This window comes from Dendropsophus ebraccatus, chromosome 5 (genome assembly GCF_027789765.1).
Source record: "Dendropsophus ebraccatus isolate aDenEbr1 chromosome 5, aDenEbr1.pat, whole genome shotgun sequence".
Taxonomy (NCBI): Eukaryota; Metazoa; Chordata; class Amphibia; order Anura; family Hylidae; genus Dendropsophus; species Dendropsophus ebraccatus.
This window is the reverse complement of record NC_091458.1, coordinates 105,812,137-105,834,163: the sequence shown is the minus strand read 5'-3', so window position 1 is coordinate 105,834,163 and position 22,027 is coordinate 105,812,137. Positions and strand designations below refer to the sequence as shown.

General features: G+C 40.4%; 1 protein-coding gene across 2 annotated transcripts in view; it reads left to right on the top strand.

The window, feature by feature from the left end:
* The window catches only part of SH3RF3 (SH3 domain containing ring finger 3), a 316,246-nt gene that overhangs the window by 218,163 nt on the left and 76,056 nt on the right, over nucleotides 1-22,027 (top strand). Inside the window, exon 4 of one of the 2 annotated variants that reach the window (XM_069970912.1) lies at nucleotides 14,736-15,074. The exons of the other annotated variant lie outside the window; for it this stretch is intronic. Coding sequence (XP_069827013.1) covers nucleotides 14,736-15,074 — 339 coding nt within the window. The remainder of the gene's footprint in view (nucleotides 1-14,735; nucleotides 15,075-22,027) is intronic. 2 annotated transcript variants of the gene reach the window in all.

The window sequence follows — 22,027 nt, the reverse complement described above, 5'->3', positions numbered from 1 at the left end:
GTAGGTTTCCTTGATGAATTTAGCGGACCCAGAGTCCCCGCCCCCAGTTACGCCCCTTCCCAGCCTCCCTGGCACAACTGGCATAAACTGGGCTGATGCAAAAATTTTATTCGCAAAGCAGGCATTTGTGGATAAATTTATTTGCAACAGCCCATTTCACGCTGAAAAATCACACATTTAGGCTATGTTCACACTACGTAAGTTCCATAGTAATCACGGCCGTTGTTGCCGATTTGCAACAATCACCGTGATTATTACGGAACTCACGCAGTGCTGCAGCTGAGGGAATCCCGGCCGGAGTGTATACACATAGTATATGTCAGTTTTCTGCATATTCATTGAATAGTGTCTGCAGAACACCTGTCAGTGCACACAATGGCCCCATGCTCCATTGCAGCGGGGAATTTGTATGTGGGCGCACAATGATTTGCTCTCATCCGAATTCTGGGGCAGTGAACATTACTGTAGTACCGGCCGGGATGATCTTCTCTGACACCGGCTGTTCCATGACCCGGCCAAGTCACGGAACGGCTGATGTCTTACTACGTGGGAACGTGGCTTCAAGCTTGATAAATCTTTCCCATAGATTGCATACATTTTTGTCCCACTTAGGAATGTCCAGACAGGCTGGTGCAGAAATGAAACATTACTCACAGAAAGTGCCTCACATCACAGGTAGAGTGCTTGGTGCTTACTATTTTTACAGTCCAAAACTTAGCAGTTACACTTTTTATGAGGCAAAATTCTTGACAGTTGCAGTACTCTTAAAATCAAACGTGAGATACTGTGACAGCTCTTCTCGGAGTCTCTTGGCTTGAAGCACAGGAGAAAGATTCACACAATTTGCCGTAGTCATAATGCTAATTGTGACAGTAATGTTCTGCACAGTCATGAGTCATAGTCTCAGGCAGTATTCAACTCCTTAACTTGTGCCGTGGCACCTCTTACAGCAGCCGTTCTTGCCCTGCTTATGACAACTCACATATTTTTTGGTTAAACAGCATTATTTTACACCATAATTGTCTCTGCTCCACCTATCTGACCCAAATCACTTCATTGTGTCACACTCTTATATTTTCTGGTCACACATACTGTATGTCCTCTATATTTTACATATGCCCCTTCATCTCTGAGAGACAGGGCAACACAATATACTGTCGGCCACATGTCCCAGTCTGATCTCTGATCTCGGTCACCATCAAAATGCAGCAAACAAGCATAACAATGCAACAGTCAAACATGTCCTGTATCACAAATCTAACAAAATAAGTGATGTTTCACAATTCTTAGCAAAAAAAAATCTATGCAGTACAACAGTGCACATCTGAAACACAAAAATACAGGGCAACCTTTACAGTTCTTCAAATCTTTGTATAGCACAACCCAGTAGAGTATGATGAAGATTGTAGGCTATAGAAAAATGTCACATGTTGAGATTATGACCATGAAGAATAGAAAGTGAATAGGAGAGCTGGCTGTCCACATCTCTAGTATAAAGACCTTCTCTGTATGCTTTGTCCATTGGTCCACCATCTGACTATACATACTCAAATATATGTGTGTGTGTGTGTGTGTGTTTTAATTAAAAACGACCAGCTTTATAAAAAAATATACATTTTCACTTTTGAATATAAAAAAAACATGTTAAACCAATTTGCCTCACGCTCAAGCCCAGAATTAAATAGATTTTTGACAAACTAAGACATCCAGAGCTGCAAAGGAATGATAAATTCTGGAAAGAATATTACATAGACTGTAGTTGAAGTCCGCAGACACTTCATGTCTTAACGGAACATTCCTAGATTTACTAACGAATCAGCGGGGACCTAGACGGATAAACCTACGTCAGTATACTGTACAGTATGTAGAAAAGGTCAGCTGCCCCCCAGCAGCAGATGAATCATTGGTAGACCTACAATATATTGTCCGGATACAAATTTCATATGATAGCATAGTCTGAACTATTGTTACACTGATTTATGGTTGTGCTAGAGATGAGCAATATTATGGATCTTGTGGACATTTGGGACATGAGTGCATCCCCTTCCTTTGTAGGCTAAATTACTTTCCGAGATACACATTGTTCTGTTCAGTCCTTTGTTGATAATTAACATGTAAGGTCAGTTGTATTTTTCTGCAGTTTATACTTGTTCTCTCTGATTGATCATCACATAAAATACTATATTTTAGAGCCATATAAATATAGATGTCATCGTCAGATTACCTTTCGAAATGTATATGAAAGCACATTGATAACGCCATAGAGATTTTCACTAGCGCACCAGCAGTTTTAATACATGGTTTTCAGTTTGATTATGTCAATCATTTCTTCCCTAGTATACTTCTTACGGAGAGGTTAGTCATGATGTGCACATACATCAGTAATCTTAAAGGGAACCAGTCAGCTTGATTGTGCTGATATGGGTCACAGCTGCACAGTATAGATATACTGTGCAGCTCCCCAAGTCTACAGCAGTAGCTTTAAAAAGGTGTTTTACTGCGGCGTGTGAGGCCCGGTGAGGGCGGCAACTAGTCATCAGGGAGGGGAGCTGCCCATGACTAGTCAGCGCACTCTGCGGAGATGATTGACTGAGAGACCTTTTAATGGGTTAGAGGGTTTTGTAAGAGATGCTGTACTGAAGTATCTTAACAAAAATAATCTTATAACGCAGCACCAGCATGGATTTATGAGGGATCGGTCCTGTCAGACTAATCTGATCAGTTACTATGAGGAGGTCAGTTATAGACTGGACCTGGGGGAGGCTGTGGATGTTGTGTATCTGGGCTTTTCAAAGGCATTTGATACTGTGCCGCATGAAAGGTTGGTCCATAAAATGAGGATGCTGGGACTAGGGGAAAACATATGTAAATGGGTAAATAACTAGGTGAGTGATAGGAAGCAGAGGGTGGTCATTGATAGAACATACTCTGATTAGGTCACAGTTACTAGTGGGGTACCACAGGGGTCGTGTTTGGTCCACTTTTTAATATTTTTATTAATGATCTTGTTGAGGGGCTACAGAGTAGAATCTCAATTTTTGCAGATGATACTAAACTGGGTAGAGTAATCACCACAGAGGATAATAATAATATATTACAGAGGGATTTGGAGAATCTGGAGGCTTGATAAATGGCAAATGAAGTTTTATGTCGATAAATGTAAGGTTGCATCAAAAAAGGCATACAGTAGACGCTAAAGATGAGAACATATATATAAATCACTGGTCAGACTACACAGAATACTGTGTACAGTTTTAGGCACTGATATATAAGAAGGACATGGCTGAAGTGGAGAAGGGCTACCAAGGTCTTTTAGGGAATGGGTGGGTTACAGTACCAATACAGGTTATCAAGCTTGGGGATATTTAGTTTAGAAAAAAGACGTCTTAGGGGGCGATCTGATTACAATGTTCAAATATATGAACGGACAGAGGAGGTCCGTAGAAGCGCCGTGAGCGTGAAACAGACTGTCACCACTCCTCTCACCTAGCGTCTGCTCACCTATGTCCGCATCATGTCCATGTTTTTCTAAGAAATAATAAAGTTTAAGAAGACTACGCTGGTGAGTGCAACCACCTTTTTGCTTCGTGACATTTGTCTTTACATTCTATATTTGGTTAGCACCACCTGTCTGAATTCAGCCCCGTCTGTTATCAGTGTATAGCTATACCCATGTTAAACACCTAGAGTGCCGCTATCTTCTACATGTGCATATGAACGGACAGTACAGAGATCTTTCTAGTGATCTTTTTACACCTAGGCCTGTAACCATGACAAGAGGGCATCCTCTACATCTAGAGGAAAAAAGGTTTCACCACCAGATGGGGATTCCTTACTGTACGAGCAGTGAGACTATAGAACTCTCTATGATGATGTCATGGTTCATTCATTACTTAAGTTTGAGGGAGGCATTGATGCTTTTCTTGAAAAATATAATATTACAAGTTTAGATTATAATATAATATTCCAAGCTTAGATTACATGTAATCGAATGTTGATCCAGGGATTATTCTGATTGTCATTTTGGAGCCTGAAAGAAATTTTTCTCTCTGTGATGGAGCACTTTGTATCTGCCTCATGAAGGTTTTTGCCTTCCTCTGGATCAACACAGTAGGGTTTCTATAGGTGCAACTTGATTGACTCTTGTCTTCTTTCAACCTTATTATCAACTACAATATGTTACTTTTCAACAAAATAAAAATAATGTGCGGTAACTTTGCTAGTTTGCTTCTTTTTCTCCGAAAGACGACTGAGAACAACAAAAGCATAAGAAATTAGCATTGCTGCCTACAGCAACCTGCAAACCTTTAGACCTGCAAGAGATCAATGGCTGCAAAGTGACTGCAATTTACAGACATCTGAACAGTTTTTTGTTTTTTTTTGCTTTTGTTATCCTGCATGTTGCTCTCCTAAGTAATAATTAAAATTTATGTGATTCATCTGTTTATTGTGCCCAGCTCACCTTAACAGTATGGTCTGGTACGCAGACCATAGTTAACCTATGGTTACTACACTGTTTAGTGTTTATAGAGGTTACGTTGTTTTAGTGTTTAGTGTCACTAATTCGAGCACTACAAATTTGTGCATGCACTAGAAGGAAGGTGCATGGCTGGGATACAGGCGCTAAGAAGTGAACTCTAGCATATTGGCATATCAGATCACTGTGAGTCCAACCAATTACTAAAATAGTAGTAATTACTAAAATAGATAGTAAAGCAGATAGTCCTGCTATATAAATGTCAGAGAAAATTGGCTGATCTGCATTGTTGCTTAGGACGAATTCTAATGGTGCTTGAGGTGATATTCTCTATACAGGGTGATTTAAAAAAAATGTTGCAAAATGACAGCCTCAGTATTTATAAGCAAGAGTACAAAAAACACTTATTTGTTAACATGAAAAGACACACCATTTATGTAAGGTTTATCTATGCACTACAAATGTTTAAAGTGATTTTCATTGGTGACATGGCAGATATTTAGGCAGTAGTCCAGTTCTGTCTAGTCGCGTGCCACCACATGCTCGGGTGTGGACTCAGTTGTGTCAGTGATGAGTTCAGCTCTAGAGGATGATATAATCTGTAATGCTTACAGTGCAATCCTCTTTGTAAGAAATACCATACTGTAGTTCCTGACTAGTCTGCCTGGTTGACTTTCTTTGACTGTGCCCATACACTGCTTAAATCCTGTCTCTGCCAAATTCTTTGGGCGGCCCGAACTTTTTATATAACATAAAAAATGAGTAGTTTTAAATTGCTTTACCCACAGTTAAATGCAGCTTCTGTGCGGAGCACATTTCCTAAATTTATTCTAAAACGGACCCTATTCTTACAAATTCCAACATAAATTTTTTTTTTCTTGCGTCAGTGTCACCATCTTATGTCACATTATGCCAACATAGTTCAAAAGTGTCTCTTAAGAATAAATGTTGTGCTATGATTGGTTGGGATAGACAAATAAGCCAGTATTGCCATTAACTACTCATGTTAGTTTAACTGTACACCTTTACTTTTGTATCCTTTTTGAATCACCCCATTTTATAAAATGTTATATTTGCCTCAAGAGTCCATAGATTCCTTCCTAAGCAGAGTGGACGATTGCCCCATTTTTCTTGAGCTGTAAACGGGGGACTCAGTGAATGGAAATGCAGCCATAGCTATTCACGTCTAAAGCTGCCTTAGGCATTGTGCCCTGATCCCAAAATTTCATCCCTATTCATAACCAAGTGTTGAAGGAGTACTCCAGAGAAAAAAATATAGTCACACAGATTTGTAAGTTACTTCTATTAAAAAAAAAACCTTCAAGCCTTCAAGTACTTTTTAGCTGCTGTATGTGCTGCATTAAATGGTGTATTCTTCCCAATCTTACAGGGTGCTCTCTGCTGCCACCTCTGTGTGACGGGAACTGTCTAGAGCAGTAGCAAATCCCCATAGAAAACCTCTCCTGCTTTGGAAGTTCCTGACATGGACAGAGGTGGCAGCAGAGAGCACTGTGTCAGACTGGAAAGGAAACACTACTTCCTGCAGGACATACAGCAGCTGATAAGTACTTAAAAGCGTGAGATTTTTTAATAGAAGTATCGTATAAATCTGCATAATTTCTGACGCTATTTTTTTTTGCTCTGGTGTGCTCTGGTATTAAGTAAAATTAAATTCTTTTTATCATCAAGATGCACATGAATGTCTAGAATATTCCTGTTTCCTGTCTCCAGTTCTGAGATGTCACCCTACAGTCATCACCCTTGTCTTGTGTATGTAAGGTTGGGTGTATTAGCATTCACACTAGGAGTATTCAGACATGTTATAATGCACATCCTTTCTGTAGTCTTGGGTTTATCCTAAATCAATATGAAACATGAAAACAGTGTGTGTGAGATGATAAATCACCACTTCATGTAAAGGCTATTTTATTGATCCACAAAAGATCAGTTTTCTTAGAGTTATAGGTCTAGTAGAAGTGGGCAATAAATCTAAGTGGTTTATATAACATCAGCTTAAAGGGAACATGTACACCATCTGGCTTGGCCCAGTATGCTAGCAATATATGATTGCTCTTGAGGAATATATGTTATTTTTTGTAAAGGCTAAGAACTTAGTCACCAAATTCCCATTGGAGCAGGTATGGCCTTCAAGTCTTCTCACATCTTTATGACGGACTGTCCTTAAAGGGGTAGTGCGGCGCTAAGAAATTATTCACAAAATAACACACATTACAAAGTTATACAACTTTGTAATGTATGTTATGTATGTAAATGGACCCCTTCCCGTGTTCCCCGACCCCGCCCATGTACCCGAAAGTGTAGTGCAGTATACATACCTGATCAGTGTCGACCGACCCCGTCTGTAATCTTGTCAAAGACGTCATCTTCATGCCGGCCCCCCTTTGCAGCGTCATAACTGTGCCCAGCCGCGATTGTCTGAGTACAGTTATGCTCAGCCAATCCCGGCTGAGCAGCTGATGAAGGGGGCCGCTATGTATGGATATGTTTACACGTCTTTTCATCTCCGTTTAAAATGACGTCCATCATTTTGAGTCTAAAATAACGGACGTTATTTAGCAGCCTGACCTCCGCTTAGTGCACTGACGGGTGTTTATACATTATTCTAGTTTGGGATTACTAATTGGACTTTGGATGTGGCTTAATTGAAAAGTCCATTGAATTTAATAGTAGAAATGGAGACAGAACGGTGACAAAAGGAAAACTGTGTGTGAACTACAAATAAAAAACGTCCGCTGTTTGCAAAAGACGCCCAAAAATAATGATCATGTTCATTATTTTGACGCCCGTGGCAAAAACGTCCGTTATTCAATACGCTGTGTGCATTGGACGTCTGTCTTCCCATTGACTTCAATGCATTGCATTGCAGTCAGTTAAATCTCGGCAAAAACGGATGTTATTTTAAATATGAAAATCGGATGCCTTTTTAATATTTATATTTTGACGTTGTGTGAACATAGCCCTAGTGTGTGGTCACAATAAGGCTGCTAGAATAGGACTGCCTAAAATCGTCGTGCGTCTTGAATAGAGATGAGTGCAATGTGCGCATGCTTAAATACGATCATTCACCATTTTAATACAAGTGGCTGGAGAAGTTGGATAGTTGGAAGCCATAGGTTGTATCCATGTTTTCCATGGCTCCCTAGGGCTGCATCCAACTTCTTTAGCCACTGGTTATGAATTGTCGAACAATTGGACTTAAACATACTGGAGGTGCACTCATCTGTAGTCCAGAGTTGTAAAGCAAGTTTTTTAAAATTCTAAATTTAATTTTCTGTAAGATTGGACATAATCCGATTTTTTCCTCTGGAGAAAACGCAGACATATAATACAACATGAGTATGCCGAACAAATGACAAAGAACAAGAAGTAATCTGTTACATTGTCTTATAATGGCAGCTATATATTTATGGTATTGGCAGGACATTTGGTATTCACTTTATTTAGGATTTAGAAAGCATATTTTAATAGTGGCATAGGTGTCTGTATGACGAATATGCAGATGTGTCATAACCAGATTTAATAGAAAAGAACTCTACATAGATGATACGAGAAGTAATTTCATACCGGTGCTCTTTCAGCGCTGCAAAAGCTTCTCTAGTGTTTTAAAATCTACTGATAAAATGCAGCATTTAAAGCACTCAATGTGTTTTATACACTCTGGCATTTCATCTCAGTTAAGCTGGAAATTGCAAGTAGGTAAAGTGCTCTGCGGGTCAGACTTTGTTCAAAGAACATTGCTTCTGTGTTATCATTTTTCCCATTCCCTCTAGATGCTACATTTAGCATTAGAAAAAAAAAATCTGCCCTGACCATTTCTTCTTGTGTGACACCTTACCCAGCACCCCTAGTACACATTGATGGCAGAGGAAACCATTATTGTGCATTGCCTCGGCTTCAAAACAACCAATTACACTGGAGAGATGATTAAGGAATATTCATTAAATCTCCTTCCATCCTTACAGAAGATAGTGGGTATGTTTGCACCATTACCGATTACCATTAACCAATCATCAGCAGGAAGTCATATGGGTAGTAAACATATTTTTCTAACTTTGAAATTACCAATTTGTAAAGTTTTCACAATGTATTGCTATAGATATCTACAAAGTATTTGTCTGTATTTTTATCCAGCTGAATAGGTGTAATTAAACAAAATATTCATAAATTTGTGGAAAATAAATAGTTGCAAAAATAAATCTCAAACAAATTCACCTGGCAATAACCAGTTTTTGCATCTAAAAAGTCACAAATTATAAATTGGGCTTAAATCCTGGATTGTGTGAATTTTGGGGTGAAGACTCAAAACAGACAGATTAAAAAAAAAAGTTGCATCTAAAAAATATTCGCCTGCCGCATACTGGTTCATAAATAGAACTTAGACCAAAAATGGGCAAAAAAAATCCAATTATTCACCTAAAAATAGGTGCAAAGTCCTTAAATAAATTTTCCGCATGATGTTGAGCTCCCATTGACTTCAGTGAGAAATTCTCAAAACAGCATGTAAACAAAAAAAAAAAAAAAAAATAGGGGCATTTTTGACAAAAAGTTGTTAAAATTTTCTGTACAAAACCATATGTAAAAACCTTGCTGATTTGTAAGCTGTTTTGGGTTCTTTTCATGGTGAGTTATACTAAACGTGATTTGACTATACCATTAGGAAAGTACTATAGTAGTATACAGACATTTGTTTAGTTTTTTGTTTTGTTTTTACATTAAAGGCTCGGTTCATTCTTCCCCCTGGGCTGAATTCAGGAAGCTCCATAGCAAGTTCCATTTTGTTTGCAGGATCTGAGTAGACAAAAATCCTGCAAACAGTAATTTTTCATCCACTCAAATCTTGCAGAATAAACAGAAGCCTAATGGATAGCCATCTGGCTCCGTTTTGAGGTGCTGAATGCACTCCCACCGGAAGTGAACTTTTTATGGCAAGACACATTTTAATCATGATTAAGTTTTCTTTTTTCTATTTTATAAAAACAATATTTTTCCTTGTGACATACAAGAGCGTATGGATGTCATAGATGGCAGCCCGCTGTTCTGAACCCTCAGAAAAAGGGTCTTTTACAGGGGACGATTATCTTCCAGGAGAAATGCTTCTGCGGGTGATAATTGGGCAGGGTAAAAGTGACAGCGATCAGGGGAAAATGCCTGATCCTCGGCTGATCATTCATTTAAAATGATATTTAAAATTTCTTGTCATCGACCACACATCTTCCCGTGAAACCGAGAACGATAAAATTGAAAACTGACAGCACAAATATACATATATCTGTGCTGTCAGATTGGAGATCTGGCATCCTCTTCACCAGATCTCCCGTCCAACGGTTTGATGTGAGAGCCGGAGAAGAGGATGCCGGATCACAAGCAGCAGCGCACTAGGTAAGTAAGCAACTGCTGTGTGTTTGGCAAACTGACAAAACGAATATATGTATATCCGTACTGTCGGTTTTAGTGGCTGCATGAACGATACATGGATTGTTCATTCAGCCCGGCCACCTGATTTATCTCGCTATGTAAAGGTACTGCAAATGAGCGATCGCCATTAGTTTGTGGCAGGCCCATAAGCAAAAAATCGCTGCATATAAAAGAACCCTTAGCCTGGCAGAATTTCTGGGGCAGATTTTATGGCGAGTTAAGAAGCCAGAGCGGCAGCACTGATCCGATTACTAGACTAGCTTCTTTTTATAAAGCTGTTGTCTTTGTGAGACAACTCCTTTAAAGCTTAATCCTTCTCAAAAACTGAGAAATCAGGTGAGACTGGAGTTAAACTGGCCGTAACCATGAGATAAAGAGACTATTTATACTGATTCATCCAACCGTCAGCCATGAATCTGTCACTTCCTTTTGCCTAAAAGACAAATAACCTAGAGACGTCCTTTTGCAATTTAATTTGCCATGTATAATTTGTCTTCTTGCATTCTGATCTTTAACATCCGCCAATCAACTGTTCAGATAAAGTAGAGACTGCTTTATTATTTTGGATGTGGTAAAAAAAAAGTATTCAACAATATGTTTACACAGAAGCCATGATGCTCTGCTGGATCCATAATATGATTGGTACCACTGGAAGTTATCTTTCTTATAGAGGACCTGTGGCCTCTCCTGACACGTATGTTTTAGCAAATACATGTAGTCCTCACGACTAGTGGCCATTCAGTCGCTGTGAAGAGTGGACGTATCTGTTTGACCTCTGCTAGCTATAGAGTACACTGTGCCGTGCTAGTGGCAGCTCTCTGCAGCAGTGTATGATAAAAACTATTCTGGATTATCTTATAGCTCTGTGTTCTACTGTTCCTCTTATTTTTACTACAAAGCCAACTGGGTGTTATCAGTTGAGGTTGTGTCCCTTCACTGGAGCTATTAATAATAATAATGAGGATAATAATAATATTTATTTGTATAGCGCCAACAGATTCTGCAGCACTTATTTAACTATATAAATACATTACAGGTTATATATTAAGTTATACAATGAATAAATTAAAATACCAAATTAGAGACCTGCTCTCAAGAGCTTACAGACTAGGATGACTGGGAGTAACACAATAGGCAACAAGTGCTTTATTTGTCAATGTTCCAGTCATTGGACATGGAATCTCTAAGTGCTTATAGGTGACTGGGCAAGCCAGTCACAAGCCATTTGCTAAGCTCAGATAACAAGGACAGTGTAACTAGCACCGAAGAAGTTATAGAGAGGATGGAGAGGGGATAGCAAAGGGAGACGAGATTACGAAATGTTATAAGCACGCCTGAAGACATGGGTCTTCAGGGCACGCTTAAAACTGGGGATGTTGGAAATAAGTTTGAGGTCTTTGGGTAGGGAGTTCCAGAGAACTGGTGCAGCACGAGAGAAGTCTTGGAGGCGGGAGTGAGAGGTTCTGATTAAAGAAGAGGTTAGTGTAAGGTCATTAGCAGAACGCAGAGCACGGGAAGGATGGTAGGTGGAGATTAGGGAGGAGATATATGGAGGGGCAGAGTTGTGGAGAGCTTTATGGGTGAGGGTGAGGAGTTTGAACTGTGTTCTATCTTTAATGGGTAACCAGTGCAGTGACTGGCACAGGGAGGAGACGTCAGTATAACGGCTGGAGAGGAAGATGAGTCTGGCTGCTGCGTTCAGAATAGACTGGAGAGGGGAGAGCTTAGAGAGAGGAAGACCGATTAGTAGGGAGTTACAGTAGTCAAGACGGGAATGGATCAGGGCGACAGTCAGAGTCTGAGCGGTATCAGTGGTGAGAAATGGGCGGATTCTGGAGATGTTTTTGAGATGAAGATGACAGGAGTGTGTAAGAGCTTGGATATAGGGAGTAAAGGATAGATCAGAGTCTAGCATAACAGACATCGAGCTTGATGCACAGGAGTTATGCTAGTACCACAGACTGAGAGTGAGATGTCGGGTTTAGGTTTGTTAGAGGGAGGAAATACAAGAAGTTCAGTTTTAGAGAGATTAAGTTTGAGGAACAGAGAGGTCATAGTGTTAGAGAGAGCAGATAGGCAGTCACTTGTATTTTGCAGGAAGGCAGGGGAGATGTCGCCGGAGGAGGTATATAACTGGGTGTCATCAGCATAGAGATGGTATTGCAGGCCAAACCTGCTGATGGTCTGTCCGATGGGGGCTGTATAGAGGGAGAAGAGGAGGGGACCCAGGACTGATCCCTGGGGAACCTCAACAGAGAGAGGTAAGGGAGAAGAAGTAGAGCCCGAGAAGGAAACCCGGAAGGAGCGGTCGGAGAGGTAGGAAGAGAACTAAGAGAGAACAGAGTCCTTAAGACCAAGAGAGCTGAACATGGAGAGGAGAAGCTGGTGGTCCACAGTGTCAAACGCTGCTGAGAGATTCCAGAGAATCAGCAAGGAGTAGTTTCCTTGTGACTTGGCCTTAAGGAGGTCGTTTGACACCTTGGTGAGAGCAGTTTCAGTGGAGTGAAGGGGTCGGAAACTGGACTGTAGAGGGTCAAGAAGAGAGTTATCAGAGAGATAGCGAGTAAGGCGAGAGTAAACAAGACGTTCCAGGAGCTTAGAGATGAAGGGGAGATTGGAGACAGGTCGATAGTTGGCTGCACAGGATGGGTCTAGAGATGTTTTTTTCAGTAGCGGGGTAATTACAGAGTGCTTGAATGAGGAGGGAAAGATACCAGAGGAGAGGGAAAGGTTGAATACTTTGGTGAGGTAAGTAGTGACAGCAGGAGAGAGTGACCGGAGGAGGTGTGAGGGAATAGGGTCACTAGGGCAGGTAGTAGGACAAGAGGAGGAGAGGTTGGCGACTTCTTCCTCTGTCACTGGATCAAAAGCAGAGAGTGAACAGAAGGTGGGGGAGTGGATAGGGCTTTGGGGCTGGGAGGTGATGTCAGAACGGATGGTGTCAATTTTGGATTTGAAGTAGGAGGCCAAATCTTCAGCACAGAGGTCAGTGATAGGTGACTGAGCTTTGGGCTTAAGAAGAGAATTAAAGGTGTCGAAAAGGCGTTTTGGATTTTTTGACAGTGAAGAGATGAGGGAGGTGAAATAATATTGTTTGGCAAGGTGAAGGGCAGAGTAATAAGATTTGAGGGTGAATTTGTAATGAATAAAATCTGCGGAGGTTCTCGATTTCCTCCACAGACGTTCAGCCTTCCTAGAGCACCGCCGAAGAAAGCGAGTTTCCAGGGTGTGCCAGGGCTGCTGGCATCTGTGGCGGGGTATGTGGAGAGTAGGGGGGGCTACAGAGTCTAGGGTCGTTTTCAGGGTGTTGTGGTAGTGTTGTGTGGCTGTGTTTGGGCAGGTGAGGGATGAGATTGGGGACAGTGAGGATTGTAGGGAGTCAATGAGTTGTTGAGTGTTGATGCCACGCAAATTTCTATATATGTGTGGGGTAGGAGTGTCAGGAGGGGGGCGATTGTTTGTAATTGTGAAAGAGAGGAGGTTGTGGTCGGATAACTCTGAGGGATCATTTGTGAAGTTGGAGATGGAAAAGTGGCGGAAGAAGATCAGGTCCAGGGAATTCCCACCCTTGTGTGTGGGAGAGTTTGTTAGCTGTGAGAGACCAAAAGAGGTGGTTAGAGAGAGAAGCTGAGAGGTGTGAGAGGAAATAGGAGTATCGACAGGAATTTTGAAGTCACCCAGGATTAGTGTGGGAACTTCAGCAGATAAGAAATGAGGGAGCCAGGTGGCAAAGTGGTCGAAGAATTGTCGAGAAGAGCCAGGGGGATGATAGATAACAGCAACTCTGAGGGGAAGTGGGCGGAAGAGTCTGAGGGTGTGAACCTCAAGGGAGGGGAAAGAGAGTGAGGGCTCAGGGGGAATGACCTGGAAGGTGCACTGGGGGGAGAGAAGAACCCCAGCTCCTCCACCGTGCCTACCCATGCTATTCCGTCAGGGATGACACAGGGACGCATCCCTACATGGTATCACCCAGTTGGCTATTTAGTCATTTCTAGTAAGAAAAACAGAGGACATGACATCACAGAGCTATAAGAAAAGATGTTCCGGAAATGTTTCTTCATGGGGAATACTTGTATTCACAAAACATGTGAGGAGAGGCCACGGGGAGCTGCCCTTTGTGTTGCGTACAGCTCTAGCTATATCTATAATTGCATAGCTGATACTGACAGAATTGTATAGTTGTTAAGAATCAGAAAAATTTGCGTTGAAAGTAGGAAGTAGTGTTACTTTTTCACAACAGCTTGTCTTGCCAGCTCACATTAAAAGCAATAGGAGCCTAAAAAAAAACGTGTAAAAACCAGGATGGTTTGCAGGCTATTTTCCAGGTGGTTTATGATGCTTTTTAACCATTGTGTGAATATACCCTTAAATTAGTAGAGAACTGTGCAAAACCTTAGAATGTAATAGTAAGTGCATTACAAGCAATGGCTTCCTTCAGCTTACCCATCAATAACGATTAGGGGACTTCAGTAACCATCGATATGTTCCGCCTGTTGAGGCTTTTATAGCAAAATCTTGAGAATCTCCGAGACGGACAAATAGATTTTTTTTTTCTCTCCTGGGCGTCATATCTTCATATCTGGATTACGGTTTATTGGACAGGTATCCGTTGTCTCAACACAGTATTGCAGATTATTGACTTTTATGCCTTCTAGATTATATAACTGGTATACCCATTACAAAATTAGTATTCTACTCCACAGAAAACCTGTTAACTTAGATCTATTACTTTCAGCAAAATGGGACAGAAATATAGATGCAACTTGACAGCCATTTAATTTCTTTTCTTTTTTTTTCTCCTTAATGTCCCTTCTGCACTCAGCTGAACGAGGCAGCCAAACAGATCATTGAGAAGGACAAGACAAGCTTATCCTCAGCACCAGGCTATGAGGTCCCTGTCACGGTACTGAGTGTGACCCCGGGTCCCATTGTAAACAATACCGGAGTCGTCAGTGCCAACCAGAGGCATGTCGACATCAAGAAGAATGCCAAGAAACGACACTCGTTCACAGCCCTCAGTATGACGCACAAATCCTCCCATGCCATGAATAACAGACATTCCATGGAAATTAGTGCTCCAGTATTGATCAGTTCTAGTGATCCCCGTGCTGCTGCCAGAATCGGAGGCATGGCTCAACTTTCATCCAGTGCTCCAGTCCAGGTAACTGTTTCTAGAACAGCCACATGAGGGCATAACTATTAATTGAAAGCCCATTCAGATGGCATCTGGAGAAAATGAGGCAATATTTTCTAACTATGAATATAGTGTGTTGCCTGTGCTGTGAGATTTTTTTCACATAATGTATACATGCATCCTTTATACATGTGCCCGCTATGGGACTCCTAACATCCTATCTTTGAAATCTCTTTTGCATGTACGTATGTCTCTACTAATATTAAATTTAATATTACAAATCTTCTACTAACCCGTGCTGCCCTCATTATGACAGCATAAGCAGGATCACATCAAACTATACTGTTGATGCTCCTTGTTATTCATGGCTGTTGGAAGGTTAACTAGTCACATAAATTAGAATTTATTAACATAATAAAATGTACAGGCTTATTAACACCTGCATATGAATGGCCCTAATCCATAGGAACCCAGCTATTTCCATTTACTCTCACATGTCTTTTTCCCTAATACATAAGCTAGTACTTGAATAATATTGCACCTGACTAACCTTTGTGGAGGTTGTATTTTTTCCCGCAGCTACTCAATTCATTGTTTAACGGTTAGTATAACAGTTTTATACCTTAGGTCTTAAAGCGAGAGTCCCATCAGTACATTTACTTTAAAGAGTCACTTTTTTTTTGGCAATTTTAAGAAACTATGTAATTGGGTTTATTAGCCAAATATGCCATTATCTGCATTTAAGAAAGCCTTTTCCCAGCCCCCCCCCCCCCCTCCTCTTTTCCATCCACTTCAAAAAATCAGGAATGTGTGACTTGTTGCATCAGACACAACCCAGTCTGGTCTATAGAGAGGGGAGGAGGGCGGAGGCAGGAGGGAGTTAGCCGGCAGCAGAAAGCAGATAACAGAGGATTACAGACAGGGAGCTGGGTGACAGCTGTAATCAGAGCTTAGAGAGGTCAGTGGTGACTGTCAGAGGAGATAACGGTGAGGTATTTGTAGATTAACTCTTTGTTGTCCTGTTTTGGTCTTTTATTTAGCTCTCTCCATAGGAGAACAATGAAGACAGGGGGAGAGCTTCAAGCTTTTTTCCATGATAAAAATGCATTTTTCGTCTAATAAACCCAATGACAAAGTTTCTTAAAATCACCTGGACTATTGATTTCTGCAAAAAAAAAAATTCACGACAGTGACACTTTAAGTTTTGCATATTGATAAAACGGCAGCGGTGCAGAGAACAACGCTGGCGCAGTCCTTTTTTTTAGAACCGTGGCCCAGTTCCCGCATACGGTTCCGTTCTATTCCCAGGCACTGGCCGTGGGTGGAGCACTGGAGGTGGTCTGGCCCTACCCAAGTGGAAGTAAACCCCCGTCCCTCTATGACGCGGCTCTATTAGTCAGTGGAGCCACATTATAGAGGGGTGGGGGTTTCCTCCCACTGGGGGTGGGACGGACTGCCTCCAGTGCTCCACCCCTAGTCAGTGCCTGGGAATAGAATGGTGTCGTACGCAGGAACCAGGCTGCAGTTAAAAAAAAGGACTGTAGCACCGGCTTCCCCGTGCCGGCGCCATTCTATGTATGTGCAAAACTTAAAGGGAATGTACTGATGATACATTCGCTTTAAAGGGAACTTGTCACATTGAAAATGCAGTCTAATCTGCAGCCATCAGATTACAGAGCAGGGGAAGCTGTGCAGGCTAATAGTTATAAACTTTTAAGCATGTAAACCTCTGCTTATTCTGGACTAAGTAGTAAAGTGGGTTGTGCTAATCAGTCAATGGCAGCCCTTCAGCTGTCAGTCACTGAGTAGGCCTGCCTGCTTGACTACTTAGCCGATAATGATTCATGGTTTACATAAATGATGAGCTGGAACTTTTCCCATAAAACTATACATCAATCTATTCAGCTTCTCCTGCTTTATAACACCAATCAGATTCCACCTTTCATATTTAGAGGAATCTGTGAGGAATGAAAAGTGGAATCTGATTGGTTGCTAGGGGCAACTGAGCCAGTTGTACTTTATACCAGTTTGATAAATATGTTTTATCAATCTGGTGTAATGTAGAATTGTCTTAGTTGCCCCTGGCAACCAATTCTTTGATTCTTTAAAAAATGAAAGGTGGAATCTGATTGGTTGCTAGGGGCAACTGAGCCAATTCTACTTTACACCAGTCTGATAAATCTCCCCCTGTGCCTGCAGATGGTACTGCATTTTATGGTGATCGGTTCCCTTACTTAATCTATGTAGTCCAGTGGACACGGAAGCAGCGTCATTTACACAATATATGTATATTTGTACCTGTCAAAATGATTATTACATTGGGATGACAGAAGCACAGCGCAGTGAGACCGAGCACAGACTAGTTATCAGTTCTGTGTGTACCTGCTGCCATTTATTCCATAACCTTTCCCATGAGGAGACTCTTTTGTATATTTTGAGCTTTTTCTAAATGAGTGCTAAAAGGAGAAGACCGCTTGTTATGCAACAGGAGTTTTCTTTCTAATGGAGCTTCACTTGTGTCACGTATGCCCGATGGTGCTAAGGATGTCAGGTCTCAGATGGTAGAGCCTGCCATCATATTATTAACAATTAACTATTCTTGACAGATGCTTGGCAAGATGCAGGATTGCATTTAGCTCAAAAGGATCTCATGAATAATGTAGCTCTGTTAACATCCTGCTGGTTGATTTACAGTTTAAGGATATAGTCATACAACATAAGGTAGATATGATAAATTAAATTCACAGTGTTTATAAGGCATTGCCACCCATGATAATGAAGTTAGTTCACTTTAGAATGTCAGTTTGGTCCTAGAGACCTTGGTCATTAGCTCTGAATAAGGATTTATTTCCATTTAAGCTTACGTTTAGTATATACCAGTTCCTAAGCCAAGTACCTAATGTTCAAACACATTACATCAATGCACCTTGTAGGTTATCATTATCCACTGCACTGCCTATATAAAGCACAGTTCCAGACAAGTACTCCCTAGAGAAATGACACAGACCCCCTGGGGTGCACATACTCTAGGTTCACAACTTGGGTATATTTAACCTGGCTAGTACTGTATATATAGACACAAGTACTGTATTGGAGACAGTCTTGCTTCTTTGTCTTAGCATCACCATAGCAATCTTATAGGCTATAGGTTATGTTCACACATTGTATTTTGGTCAGTATTTGTAGCAAAATTATAATGGGAAGATTTGCCCAGTTTCTGTGTTTTCAACCTGTTTCTGATTTTGGTTAAAAAAAATACTAACCTAAAGACTGACGTTGCTATGCAACAGACGCTGTTAAACACAGTGTGAACATAGCCAAATAATGAATACGTTTATTATTAGAGATGAGCGAACCGGGTTCAAGTTCAAGTCCATCCAAACCTGAAGGATCGGCATTTGATTAGTGGCGGCTGCTGAACTTGGTTAAAGCTCTAAGGTTTGGATATAAGCCAATGATAATATCCATGTTTCCCACATATCCTTAGGGCTTTATCCAACTTCAGCAGCCACCGCTAATCAAATGCCAAAAGTTTGGGTTCGGATGGACTCGAGGATGCTCGAGGTTCGCTCATCTCTATTTATTATTTACCGCCTGCCTTTGCATAATACGGCCCTTTTACATCTGTTTACACATTGCTTTATTTTCACTCAGAATTACAACTGTATTTTTATTTTTATTTTTTACTGTGTGTGAACATAGTCCAACAGTTTATAAATACTCCAGTCTCAGGCTATGGTCACATATACCACATACTTTTTGACACAGTTTTATCAATCTGGCTCAAACAAATCTAATAGTCTGAGATAAAAAATGTGGCCGATTTTTGATAGGGCTATGTCCACACACTGTCAAAATAACAGACTTTTTTTTTTTTTACGCCTGTAAAGACTATTATTTTGTAACAACGGACGTTATTTACTGTGCAATGACAGCTGTCCAATAAAAACGGCCATCATCTCAACAGTGTGTGGACATAGATTCTGGGCCAATGTATTCCCCACTACATGGATTATTGCTGGCAAACGAAATGCAAGACTATCTCTTGTATTATATTGTGGTCAGGTGCACAAAAGGGAAAGTGGCTTGTGATTATAATCTGTAATTCCACACTTGCAGTGATGTAAGTTCAACTTTATTTTAACCTTAGCTCAGCATACAGTATTCTCGCATACAGACATTCAGCATATGGTATTGCAAGCAATATTTCATGTATTGAATTTGTTAATACTAAGGCTATGTTCCTACTATGCACAGACGAGCGCAAACAAGCAATATTGTTTAAAGATCATGAGCATTAATTTCCTCTGTAGTTCTACAACAGTGGCCGTGGTTTAACATTAAGACTGTCTGTTGTTAGAACATAGTCTAAAGGGATGTGAGCATCCTGAAGACTGTTAATACATAATTCTACAAAATACTTTTAGATTCTGTCTTTGTTGAACACATGTCAGACTGAACAATTAAAATGGAAATGCATTCATTGATAAACCAAGCAGAAAGACATGCAGGTCTGGACTAGGTTCCTTAATATTTACCCAAGCAGCTGAATGCACAGATCTAATGAGGTGGCGTTTTATCCCACTCATGTGGACATCTTGAGCTGAAGCGTTTGAGGTATTTTAATATGTGGCAAGCAATTTACTCAGGTAACTGCACAAATTGCATCTGACATCTAAAACGTGAGTGGAGAGAAAGACGCAGAAGAGGAGGAGGAAGAGGCCCTTCCAAGTAGCAGTCACATTAATTCAACAAATGCATCAATACATCTGTTCTGTGTGATATCGCCTAATGCAATAACAACATTGACAAGCTCCACTGAGCTAATCTTCTTTTAGCAGGGCCGAGATACGCTTCCAATTTTAAATACCGTTTACCTGAGGACAGGTAACAACAGATATCAGGGAGGGCAGATTTTAAAAAGCCCTTTAATGTTTCCTAAATTTGTCATGTCTGTCAACTGGGATTTACCTGGTAAAAAGTAACAGGATTACAGAAGGTATACAAGGTGGAAACATTGCAGTGCTATGTTAACAATATAAAGTGCTTGTGTAGAATGGATGAGTAATGAGCCGTCTTTTCCTATAAGACATTGACTAGCCATCTGTTTGAGTACACCCTGTCAATGAAAGGATAAAGCCCAGCAATGATTACATGGACACGCACTGATGCATGGGTAAGATACCTTCCTTTCTAATACCAGAGAGAACATCTTATAAGTAGCTTGAAGGATGTCTAATAGATAGCAGTGATTTCTCACTTCATCACATACAGTACATAAACACAATGAAATATTGTTTAGTTGAACAGCAAAAACATGAATCACTACACCGCAGGACCGATAGAAATAATTCAGCCTCAAGATATCAATATAGAATATTTCCTGTACTATGCCAATATGGAGGAGGTATATGGCTTACCAGTTGCATACTTATACAGCAAATATGAGACATAGAATAATCAGTTAAATGACAGTCTTTTATTATCAATAACTTTCAATGATAATTATATCAAATAAAGGCTAGGTTCACACAACGTCAACAAACGGACGTTTTTATATTATAAATAACGGACGTTTTTGCCACGATTTAACTGTCCACAATGGCAATGCATTGAAGTCAATGGGAGGATGGACGTCCAATGCACAGAAAGCATTGAAAAACTGCCGTTTTATCGCGGTAAAAACGGCCGTTTTACAATGCGTTGTGTGAATTGGACGTCAATTAAACAACAAAAATCTTGGCATTTTTTCTGTCAGTTTCATAAGGTGGTCACCTCTAATGGTGTCAGGATAGCTAACAACCCCCCATCTCCTTCCCCCAATTGCTGGGGGGCAATCCATCATACTTACTGGGCCAGGCTTCAGTGACGTAATAGACATAAGTTTTCAAAATGCTTTATAGAAATGTTTAGGCATAACAGCCATCAACAGTCTTTGTACATGACCAAGATATTAAGCTGTCTCTTTGTATTGTATACTTTTTTACTCTTGTTCTTACTTTTCTAGAGCTATGCCATTTTACGGTGACATCCTATTGCCTTTTACTGTTAGCACTACACACATTTATATCTAGTTAAAGCAACACAGTGATTGTGATACATGTAAATGATTATACAGAATTATAAATAATAATGAGAAACATGAGCATGTGAACTCTACATGTGAACTGTAGTTGATAATAAGGAACACATCTTGGAAGAACATGCAGATTTCCACCTCCATTCTGTCTGATGCATATAGATAAGGTTTCTCTCAGAACAGTAGTACATACTGTTAAATTTCCCAGCGTTAAGAGGAAATGCAATAAAGATGAAGCTATTCTATAATCATTGGGAACACTAATGGCAATACTGATGTTCAAAAGGCAGCAAAGCAGAAAATGATTTTTTGGCCTTATTGGCACAAGGATGTAAAATGAATAAAAAGGAAAGGCACTTAAAAGTCTATTTCTCTTTAGAAACAACATAACGGATGGTATAGTTCTGAGCTATATTTGTGGAGCTGCAGCATTTGTAATGGTTAGAAGAGGTCAATTATTATAACATAAAAGAAATGTTTTTTTTTTTACTTTATAATATCTTCTAGGAATGTTCTTTTAATACAGTGGTATGTGTTTGATAGTCTCATAGTCATAATTAACATGCCCTATTGTTTCAGTGAAATATATATATATATGTGTGTAAAATGGTTGGTTGCTGAACGGCACTGTGTGGCTCTAAGGCTCAGGTGGGTGCACAAGTCCCAGGTTGCCAGATCCAAGGCTCCCGAATTCACAGAAAGAACTTGTAATGAGACGGCACTCCTGTTGAAGTAAAAAAGCAATGTGTTTTATTCACCCATCAGTTGCGACGTTTCGATCTACTCCATGAGATCTTTTTCAAGCACTGCTTGAAAAAGATCTCATGGAGCAGATCGAAACGTCGCAACTGATGGGTGAATAAAACACATTGCTTTTTCACTTCAACCGGAGTGCCGTCTC